Below are 10966 nucleotides of genomic sequence, written 5' to 3'. Positions count from 1 at the left end.
CAACTTATTAAGAAAAACTCTGTGGAAGTGAGAAAGGAAAACGCTGCCACTCGGCATATTACCATGTTGCCACCTCTTAAAGAGTTTTTAATATATTTTTTAATCATAATAAATCAAGTAAGGATTATATTTTCTTTTCTTTGTTAACAAAACATCTACTGCGGAGTAAATGGGGACAAACTTGCAGGATAAAAAATAGACGAACTCTGCTGTGTTTCCGAGTAACCGTATTATGGAGAGAAAAAGAGCAACAAAATTCAAAGTGCGGCCGACATGACCGCAGCCGAACACGTGAGAGCTCACTGGACCAGTTTCTCGTTGATTCACAAGTCCAAAAGTTTAGGAAGACATCCCTCTTTTTATGTGTTCTCCTTTGAACTTGTACAGTATCTTAACTCAATTAAGAACTCCACTAACCCAAAAGTTATAAAAACTATTGGTGTTTGTGAAAAAATTAAGATCTTTCAGTCACTTTATTCTTTGGCTTGATCAGTTACTTTTCCCCTAGCATATTTATATTGTTGTTTCTGAATACTGTTCTTGTATTTTTTTATCTATGCATACAATTCTTTTGTAAGTACAACACCATTATTGTGGTACTGTTTAATTCCATTTTTGTATTGTACTGATGTTTAAATAAAGGTTTAAGGAAAAAAAAACAGTTTTCTTCTGCCACGCGCATCCGAGTTACGAGCTTAACGCGGGCGGTTGCGCATGCGCGAATTCTCGTGCATTCGAACGACTTACCTCATAGAAGGTTTTGATGTGTTACGTCAAAGAAGTCCTTTAATGTGGTTTTACTTTGAACCGGGAAAGTCCTTAAATAGGAGCCAAGCGAAGTCAAAAAGTTATCACTACCAGAGACCCCCTCGACAGTAGTTACATGTCAAACTTACCACGCTCTTTATATTCAGAAAGTTTAGCGTTTCAAGAAGATTTTAACAGAGAGAATCCGTGTGAAATAACAATGTCTGCAACACAGGATTATAATACTCAAACCTCACTGGTCGTATCACCAGATGAGCTGTCACCGATTATCGATAACGCCTTCAACAAGCTCGATGATGTACAGTGGACTTTAATAGAAAATGGAGCTTGGGATTCTGATATTCAAGCAGTTTTGGCTGATATGATTTCTGAAATCATACAGATCACCTCAGTCAACATTTTGAGACGTGCTCTTCCCGTCATTCAGAGCGATGCATCTGCAGAAATAGAAACAAATCCATCATTTGGCGACTCCATCTCAATCACTATTGCAAACCTGCTCAATATCCCAAAGCAGATATGCGGCAGTGCTAAAAAGCTGACAAAGATGGTTGAGGAGGAGATTTCAAATAAGGTCAAATATATAGTCGCCCTGGTCAGAGAGCGCTTCAATTTACCATCAGACCCCGCTGTTTACGTCAGTGGGGCAATTCGTAATATTAGAAAACTGCGTGTCATGGTTTCTCATGCTCTCTCATGCTTGAAAAGATATGCAAGTAAACTGAAATGCCCGTGCATGGGAAAGGAAAGCGATTCAAGTGAGTCTGAGTCCAGCAAAGATAGCATTGAGTCCAGCATCTCAGTCAAATCAGCCACCCAGGAGGTTAGTGAGATTCTGACCAAATGGTGTCAAGATTCAGATTTTACAGATGATGAATTATCGGATGATGACAGCGATATGGAAATTGAGCCACCTGCTAAAATAGAGCAACTTTCAGAAAAGAAAGAAAGTTCAGAAAGTGGCGAATGTGCAGAAGCTGAAAGGCAGGCAGAAAGTATTCCACCTGAGACCCCAGTAGAAAAAATTGCAGCTGACATTGTCAATATTATACTTGACAATCTCCAGTGCACTGACACTGATTATTCTTGTCACAGTGAGAAATGTACCTCACCCAAATCTGGATTCAACGGGGGAGTCATCTTTGATAAAGTGAGAGAGTTTTTTACCTCACATGCTCGTTCTGCACCGCAAAAATCACGCAAACTGCATTTTTCCAAGATTGCAGGAAAACATTTTGAAAAGATGAAAGGGGAGCTGAAAACAACAGTGAAGAAGAGCAAAGACTATTTTATTAGTCTGTCAAAGGTAACCCACTCCCCTGAAACTGAGAGAACGGGTTCCCACGACAGTATGAGTGTCAGCCTCCCAGGTTCAGCATGCGAAACTCCTCGTTCAAATTCTAGCATGTCTGTCCGTGCCCCTTCTAGAAGCTCATCTACTCTGGGAAACATGATAAAATCTGCTACTCCAACTAGCTTTAATGTCATCAAATCTGAAATTAGTGACATATACAGCGAGTTCACAAAAGAGAAAGAACATGACATTATCCAAGAAAGGCTCGAAAACATTCAAATAAGCGAGAAAGTGAAGAATTTCTCGAGAGAATTGACAGAGAAACTGTACGACCATTTAATGATAAGTCGTATATACCAAATTCCCACAACTGTTATGGGTAGAAGTCTATCAGACTCCGTCATCTCCAAGACACCACAGCAAGTAGCTGAATCCAGAGTTTTCTTTTCTCCTGAAGTCCTCTATGTAATCATAGAAGACGCAGTTGGAAAGTTTTTGCAAAAGATTCTGCTTTTGGTTGATGGTGAAACAATAGATGAAATTGTTCAGAGCGAAAAAGTGTCTGATGCTGTTGAAGAGATCCAAAAGGTCATTGCAAAGGGACAGAAACGGGCAAGAGACACAGAATCAGACTATTCTCAGAAAAGTGTCAGAGAATCTAAAAAACCCTGTCCTTCTAGACCAGCGTCTCTGGAAAAGCAGGTCAAGTCACCAGAGAAACGCTCAACATCCTCTTGTTCAAGTTCAACACCAGTTCTCGAGAGGATGGAGGAGGAAATGTCTGGAAAGTCAGAGGACAGATTCTCAGAGGACATACCCTCGGAAAAGTCTGAGGAGAAATTCTTGGAAAAGTCTGAGGAGAAATTCTTGGAAAAGTCTGAGGAGCAAACCTCAGAAAAGTTAGAGGAAAAACTGTCTGAAATGTCTAAAGAGAAACCCTCAGAAAAGTTGGAGAAAAAGCTCTCAGAAGTGTCAGTGTCATCTCAGGCAGCATCCGAGAACCTTGCCATGTGTCTTATAGCTAGACTCGTGGCTCAGTACAAAAAGAGCCTAAAAAAGCCGCTTTCATTACCTAACAAAGCTTTAGGAGACATCATTGAACATCTCAACAACTTGGTGCAACCTGAAATCAGCATTGAGGAGTCTATAACAAATCTGGACAAGAATGTGAGTCAATTGACCAAAAAAATGTTTAAAGGACTCGTCAAGGAGTTTGGCTCCACAGAACAGGTCATGAATGCTGCTTTTGCAGGTGATAGTTCATTTGATGAGGCTATTTTGAAGCATTTGAAAATCAATTTGGGTGTCCTCACAAGTCCTCCAAAAAAGTCCAGAATTGCCAGGTTCTTTGCAGCAGTGGGAAGAGCTATTATGAAACCCTTCAGATGCTGTTTTAAGGGCAGCGATGACTAAAGACCTTGACTTTTCCACTGCCTTGCTTCAAATCAAAATTCCTAAAAGTCTTTACAGTTTTCCTAAAAAACTATTATATCTTCACTGTATCTCCTTTGTGTTTTCCATCGTACCCAGCCAGCCGCAGCAGATGGCTGCCCCTACATGAGTCTGGTTCTGCTGGAGGTTTCTGCTTTTTAGAGCAGTTTTTCCTCCCCACTGTCGCCAAGTGCTTGCTCATAGGGGATCATTTGATTGCTGGAATTTTCTAAAGATGGTGTTTTGAACTGTAAGGTGGAGGTCCTACAGGCCCTCCACCTTACAGTTCAAAACACCTTCGGGAGACTTCTTAGTTAATTGGCACTAAAATTAAATAAAAAAAAAAAATACAAATTAAAAACAAGTTGACTTTTGTTGTCTTTTCTTGATGTCAACCACAAATTAAAAAAGTGTAGCATATGTATACTCTGGTCATCAGTACTTGTATTTTAATGTATTACAGTATAATTTGATATAGTGATCATTCTGTGTCAAAACCAAACCTTCTGCTCAACTGTTCACAATGGAAAAGTTTAACGTTTATAATGTTTGCTGTAAATTTTAGCTTCATATATCAGATACTTTTGTCAGGATCTGACGGCGCCCTGACCGGTCGACCTGCCAATGTGTGTATATTTGTGTGCGTGTGTATGTGTCTCTCCTATCGCCCTGTCTTCCCCTCCGGCTCCGCTGTGTGTTAGGAGGTAACCTAGCAACAGGCTACCTCCGACCCGGAAGTGCTGTCGCCCGGAGCTGCCGCACCTGCAGTCAATCCACCAGCTGCTGCCCATCAACTACCATCTTCAGCAGGGCTACTTAATGGTGTGGCTGAGCGACAGACAGCGCTGGAGTATTGCACTAAGCCTGGTAGTGTTTTCGAGTCGCTAACGTTATTGAAGTACTGTCTGATCTTCGTACTCATTTTGCTGTCGTCATTGACGGAGGATTTACGGACACAAAGGAAGCACTTGGAGGAGAGACGGGCACTCACTACCACGCACGGGCTTACACGGAAGGAGGGACGCACTATCACCATCGTTGCATATTTGAACTGTTGTCACCTTGCTGCACTGTAAATAAATGCGCTGTCATTATTTCTGAGCTCCGCGCCTGAGTCCACTCTTTAACAACCGTGACAACTTTCCTGTTTTCAAATATTGGTTTAATGTTAAGAGATATATTCTAAAACACTTCTTCAGCTGAGAATCAGAGAGGAGAAACACACAGTTTTACTTGTTGCTTAGTGTAACGGAGGGAAGGTGATGTTTTTCAGTGTTCGTTTAAAGGAGGGGAAACCTTCCTCCAAAACGGACAGAGCAGTGGAGCCGCCAAGGGAAAGCACACAACTTTAAAACTGTATAATTAAAATATAATTTATTATATTTAAATAATTAAAAATGTAAAATGAATTAAAACAACCCTGGCCAGGGGACAACACAATAAAAATCAATAAAACACAACATTAAAATCCGGTGGCGTCCGCCACGATATAAGAGTCACTAAAAAGTTAAAAATCCAGCGGAGCGGTGCAGGAGGGGAACCCGGCGGCGTCCTCGCCTTCCTCCCCACGTTCTGCGCCCCGGTGCGCCCGGGTGGGCAGAGCTCTCAACTCCGCCCGCCGCTTCTTTGTAACTGTCACTCGGCACCGGCCCGTCTCGTCGCCTCCAATTCTCTGCAGACGCGTACTCTGGCCTCGTGTTGCTGCAGCAATCGGCCCGCTCGCTCTGCGTCTCTCGTTGCCGGCGCTGTATCCTCCTCTCTCCTTGACGCCAAGCTCCCCCAGCCTTATGTGTCCCTGCGCACTCTGTAAATTACTACTGCCGTTCCTCTCAGGTGTGTCAAATTAATAAAAAGGGGGAAACGGGTGGAGTCTCTCCAGGACGAATTGACGGATGCAACCAAAACATGCGGCATAAATACAAACACTCCACAAGATACAAAACATGCAATATAAAAATAAATAAGCACACTTCACATTAAAACACAGCAAAGTAAAATAACATCCGTCTTCCCCTGGATGACATTAGCAAGGGCAGCTCTGAGCTCTCGCACGAGAGTGAGGGCTCAGGGACTCGCAGCTCTGAGACTGCCCTGGTCTTTATTTTATACATCAGTGGGTGTTTGTTCCTTACATTGGAATGTGGATGTGTGTGTGTGATCAGGGTTTGTATATGGACGCAGTGCAGCTGTTCCCTCATCACCTGCAGGAGTTTGTAGACCTGTTGACAGAGAAAGAACTGCGAGTGCGACTGCCTTTAGAAGAATTGGACATACTGCTGGAAAACTGAGCACACACACAATCTTAATTCAAGTGTGTGTTCAAATTGTCAAATTTGATGGGAAGAAAAGGACAAGCACAAAGGCAAACTCGACACATATACAGCTGCAGTAATTTGAGCAAAGAGCTGGGTTTTGGTTTTTTTGGGGTGTTTTTTGTATAAAGTGACACAAAATGCTTTAATTGCCACAACAAACCACTAAAACTGTATTCCTTTTTACTTGATATTGTCAATAAATACAAGATTGATCTATGTGACATGCCTTAAAAAAACGAGTAAAATTGACAGTTTATACCGGAAGTTGTTACATTTCCAACTTATTAAGAAAAACTCTGTGGAAGTGAGAAAGGAAAACGCTGCCACTCGGCATATTACCATGTTGCCACCTCTTAAAGAGTTTTTAATATATTTTTTAATCATAATAAATCAAGTAAGGATTATATTTTCTTTTCTTTGTTAACAAAACATCTACTGGATTGCGGAGTAAATGGGGACAAACTTGCAGGATAAAAAATAGACGAACTCTGCTGTGTTTCCGAGTAACCGTATTATGGAGAGAAAAAGAGCAACAAAATTCAAAGTGCGGCCGACATGACCGCAGCCGAACACGTGAGAGCTCACTGGACCAGTTTCTCGTTGATTCACAAGTCCAAATATTTAGGAAGACATCCCTCTTTTTATGTGTTCTCCTTTGAACTTGTACAGTATCTTAACTCAATTAAGAACTCCACTAACCCAAAAGTTATAAAAACTATTGGTGTTTGTGAAAAAATTAAGATCTTTCAGTCACTTTATTCTTTGGCTTGATCAGTTACTTCCCCCTAGCATATTTATATTGTTGTTTCTGAATACTGTTCTTGTATTTTTTATCTATGCATACAATTCTTTTGTAAGTACAACACCATTATTGTGGTACTGTTTAATTCCATTTTTGTATTGTACTGATGTTTAAATAAAGGTTTAAGGAAAAAAAACAGTTTTCTTCTGCCACGCGCATCCGAGTTACGAGCTTAACGCGGGCGGTTGCGCATGCGCGAATTCTCGTGCATTCGAACGACTTACCTCATAGAAGGTTTTGATGTGTTACGTCAAAGAAGTCATTTAATGTGGTTTTACTTTGAACCGGGAAAGTCCTTAAATAGGAGCCAAGCGAAGTCAAAAAGTTATCACTACCAGAGACCCCCTCGACAGTAGTTACATGTCAAACTTACCACGCTCTTTATATTCAGAAAGTTTAGCGTTTCAAGAAGATTTTAACAGAGAGAATCCGTGTGAAATAACAATGTCTGCAACACAGGATTATAATACTCAAACCCCACTGGTCGTATCACCAGATGAGCTGTCACCGATTATCGATAACGCCTTCAACAAGCTCGATGATGTACAGTGGACTTTAATAGAAAATGGAGCTTGGGATTCTGATATTCAAGCAGTTTTGGCTGATATGATTTCTGAAATCATACAGATCACCTCAGTCAACATTTTGAGACGTGCTCTTCCCGTCATTCAGAGCGATGCATCTGCAGAAATAGAAACAAATCCATCATTTGGCGACTCCATCTCAATCACTATTGCAAACCTGCTCAATATCCCAAAGCAGATATGCGGCAGTGCTAAAAAGCTGACAAAGATGGTTGAGGAGGAGATTTCAAATAAGGTCAAATATATAGTCGCCCTGGTCAGAGAGCGCTTCAATTTACCATCAGACCCCGCTGTTTACGTCAGTGGGGCAATTCGTAATATTAGAAAACTGCGTGTCATGGTTTCTCATGCTCTCTCATGCTTGAAAAGATATGCAAGTAAACTGAAATGCCCGTGCATGGGAAAGGAAAGCGATTCAAGTGAGTCTGAGTCCAGCAAAGATAGCATTGAGTCCAGCATCTCAGTCAAATCAGCCACCCAGGAGGTTAGTGAGATTCTGACCAAATGGTGTCAAGATTCAGATTTTACAGATGATGAATTATCGGATGATGACAGCGATATGGAAATTGAGCCACCTGCTAAAATAGAGCAACTTTCACAAAAGAAAGAAAGTTCAGAAAGTGGCGAATGTGCAGAAGCTGAAAGGCAGGCAGAAAGTATTCCACCTGAGACCCCAGTAGAAAAAATTGCAGCTGACATTGTCAATATTATACTTGACAATCTCCAGTGCACTGACACTGATTATTCTTGTCACAGTGAGAAATGTACCTCACCCAAATCTGGATTCAACGGGGGAGTCATCTTTGATAAAGTGAGAGAGTTTTTTACCTCACATGCTCGTTCTGCACCGCAAAAATCACGCAAACTGCATTTTTCCAAGATTGCAGGAAAACATTTTGAAAAGATGAAAGGGGAGCTGAAAACAACAGTGAAGAAGAGCAAAGACTATTTTATTAGTCTGTCAAAGGTAACCCACTCCCCTGAAACTGAGAGAACGGGTTCCCACGACAGTATGAGTGTCAGCCTCCCAGGTTCAGCATGCGAAACTCCTCGTTCAAATTCTAGCATGTCTGTCCGTGCCCCTTCTAGAAGCTCATCTACTCTGGGAAACATGATAAAATCTGCTACTCCAACTAGCTTTAATGTCATCAAATCTGAAATTAGTGACATATACAGCGAGTTCACAAAAGAGAAAGAACATGACATTATCCAAGAAAGGCTCGAAAACATTCAAATAAGCGAGAAAGTGAAGAATTTCTCGAGAGAATTGACAGAGAAACTGTACGACCATTTAATGATAAGTCGTATATACCAAATTCCCACAACTGTTATGGGTAGAAGTCTATCAGACTCCGTCATCTCCAAGACACCACAGCAAGTAGCTGAATCGAGAGTTTTCTTTTCTCCTGAAGTCCTCTATGTAATCATAGAAGACGCAGTTGGAAAGTTTTTGCAAAAGATTCTGCTTTTGGTTGATGGTGAAACAATAGATGAAATTGTTCAGAGCGAAAAAGTGTCTGATGCTGTTGAAGAGATCCAAAAGGTCATTGCAAAGGGACAGAAACGGGCAAGAGACACAGAATCAGACTATTCTCAGAAAAGTGTCAGAGAATCTAAAAAACCCTGTCCTTCTAGACCAGCGTCTCTGGAAAAGCAGGTCAAGTCACCAGAGAAACGCTCAACATCCTCTTGTTCAAGTTCAACACCAGTTCTCGAGAGGATGGAGGAGGAAATGTCTGGAAAGTCAGAGGACAGATTCTCAGAGGACATACCCTCGGAAAAGTCTGAGGAGAAATTCTTGGAAAAGTCTGAGGAGAAATTCTTGGAAAAGTCTGAGGAGCAAACCTCAGAAAAGTTAGAGGAAAAACTGTCTGAAATGTCTAAAGAGAAACCCTCAGAAAAGTTGGAGAAAAAGCTCTCAGAAGTGTCAGTGTCATCTCAGGCAGCATCCGAGAACCTTGCCATGTGTCTTATAGCTAGACTCGTGGCTCAGTACAAAAAGAGCCTAAAAAAGCCGCTTTCATTACCTAACAAAGCTTTAGGAGACATCATTGAACATCTCAACAACTTGGTGCAACCTGAAATCAGCATTGAGGAGTCTATAACAAATCTGGACAAGAATGTGAGTCAATTGACCAAAAAAATGTTTAAAGGACTCGTCAAGGAGTTTGGCTCCACAGAACAGGTCATGAATGCTGCTTTTGCAGGTGATAGTTCATTTGATGAGGCTATTTTGAAGCATTTGAAAATCAATTTGGGTGTCCTCACAAGTCCTCCAAAAAAGTCCAGAATTGCCAGGTTCTTTGCAGCAGTGGGAAGAGCTATTATGAAACCCTTCAGATGCTGTTTTAAGGGCAGCGATGACTAAAGACCTTGACTTTTCCACTGCCTTGCTTCAAATCAAAATTCCTAAAAGTCTTTACAGTTTTCCTAAAAAACTATTATATCTTCACTGTGTCTCCTTTGTGTTTTCCATCGTACCCAGCCAGCCGCAGCAGATGGCTGCCCCTACATGAGTCTGGTTCTGCTGGAGGTTTCTGCTTTTTAGAGCAGTTTTTCCTCCCCACTGTCGCCAAGTGCTTGCTCATAGGGGATCATTTGATTGCTGGAATTTTCTAAAGATGGTGTTTTGAACTGTAAGGTGGAGGTCCTACAGGCCCTCCACCTTACAGTTCAAAACACCTTCGGGAGACTTCTTAGTTAATTGGCACTAAAATTAAATAAAATAAAAAAAATACAAATTAAAAACAAGTTGACTTTTGTTGTCTTTTCTTGATGTCAACCACAAATTAAAAAAGTGTAGCATATGTATACTCTGGTCATCAGTACTTGTATTTTAATGTATTACAGTATAATTTGATATAGTGATCATTCTGTGTCAAAACCAAACCTTCTGCTCAACTGTTCACAATGGAAAAGTTTAATGTTTATAATGTTTGCTGTAAATTTTAGCTTCATATATCAGATACTTTTGTCAGGATCTGACGGCGCCCTGACCGGTCGACCTGCCAATGTGTGTATATTTGTGTGCGTGTGTATGTGTCTCTCCTATCGCCCTGTCTTCCCCTCCGGCTCCGCTGTGTGTTAGGAGGTAACCTAGCAACAGGGTACCTCCGACCCGGAAGTGCTGTCGCCCGGAGCTGCCGCACCTGCAGTCAATCCACCAGCTGCTGCCCATCAACTACCATCTTCAGCAGGGCTACTTAATGGTGTGGCTGAGCGACAGACAGCGCTGGAGTATTGCACTAAGCCTGGTAGTGTTTCCAGTCGCTAACGTTATTGAAGTACTGTCTGATCTTCGTACTCATTTTGCTGTCGTCAATCCCTGTTCACCCAGGGATTGACGGAGGATTTACGGACACAAAGGAAGCACTTGGAGGAGAGACGAGCACTCACTACCACGCACGGGCTTACACGGAAGGAGGGACGCACTATCACCATCGTTGCATATTTGAACTGTTGTCACCTTGCTGCACTGTAAATAAATGCGCTGTCATTATTTCTGAGCTCCGCGCCTGAGTCCACTCTTTAACAACCGTGACAACTTTCCTGTTTTCAAATATTGGTTTAATGTTAAGAGATATATTCTAAAACACTTCTTCAGCTGAGAATCAGAGAGGAGAAACACACAGTTTTACTTGTTGCTTAGTGTAACGGAGGGAAGGTGATGTTTTTCAGTGTTCGTTTAAAGGAGGGGAAACCTTCCTCCAAAACGGACAGAGCAGTGGAGCCGCCAAGGGAAAGCACACAACTTTAAAACTGTATAATTAAA

The 10966-nt window shown here is 41.6% G+C and overlaps 1 protein-coding gene and 1 long non-coding RNA gene across 2 annotated transcripts; both read left to right on the top strand.

The window, feature by feature from the left end:
- The first annotated feature begins 795 nt into the window (after window positions 1-795).
- On the top strand, window positions 796-4592 carry LOC146495806 (uncharacterized). The gene is made up of 2 exons (XM_085144001.1): window positions 796-4365; window positions 4455-4592. Exon 1 carries the CDS (start codon window positions 884-886, stop codon window positions 3473-3475), a length of 2592 nt encoding a protein of 863 aa, XP_085000127.1. The 5' UTR covers window positions 796-883; the 3' UTR covers window positions 3476-4365; window positions 4455-4592.
- A 5548-nt stretch (window positions 4593-10140) lies between these two features.
- LOC146495805 (uncharacterized) lies at window positions 10141-10698 on the top strand. The gene is made up of 2 exons (XR_014871143.1): window positions 10141-10448; window positions 10532-10698. It is a non-coding gene; the product is annotated as an uncharacterized LOC146495805 (long non-coding RNA).
- Window positions 10699-10966: the final 268 nt, after the last annotated feature.

Source organism: Neolamprologus multifasciatus, chromosome 19 (genome assembly GCF_963576455.1).
Source record: "Neolamprologus multifasciatus chromosome 19, fNeoMul1.2, whole genome shotgun sequence".
Lineage (NCBI taxonomy): Eukaryota > Metazoa > Chordata > Actinopteri > Cichliformes > Cichlidae > Neolamprologus > Neolamprologus multifasciatus.
Note: the sequence above shows the minus strand (reverse complement) of the source record. Positions and strands in the feature narration are given on the sequence as shown.

What these genes read in the sequence shown, in the direction of transcription:
- LOC146495806 (XM_085144001.1), top strand. Translation starts at nt 884, where the DNA reads ATGTCAAACTTACCACGCTCTTTATATTCAGAAAGTTTAGCGTTTCAA.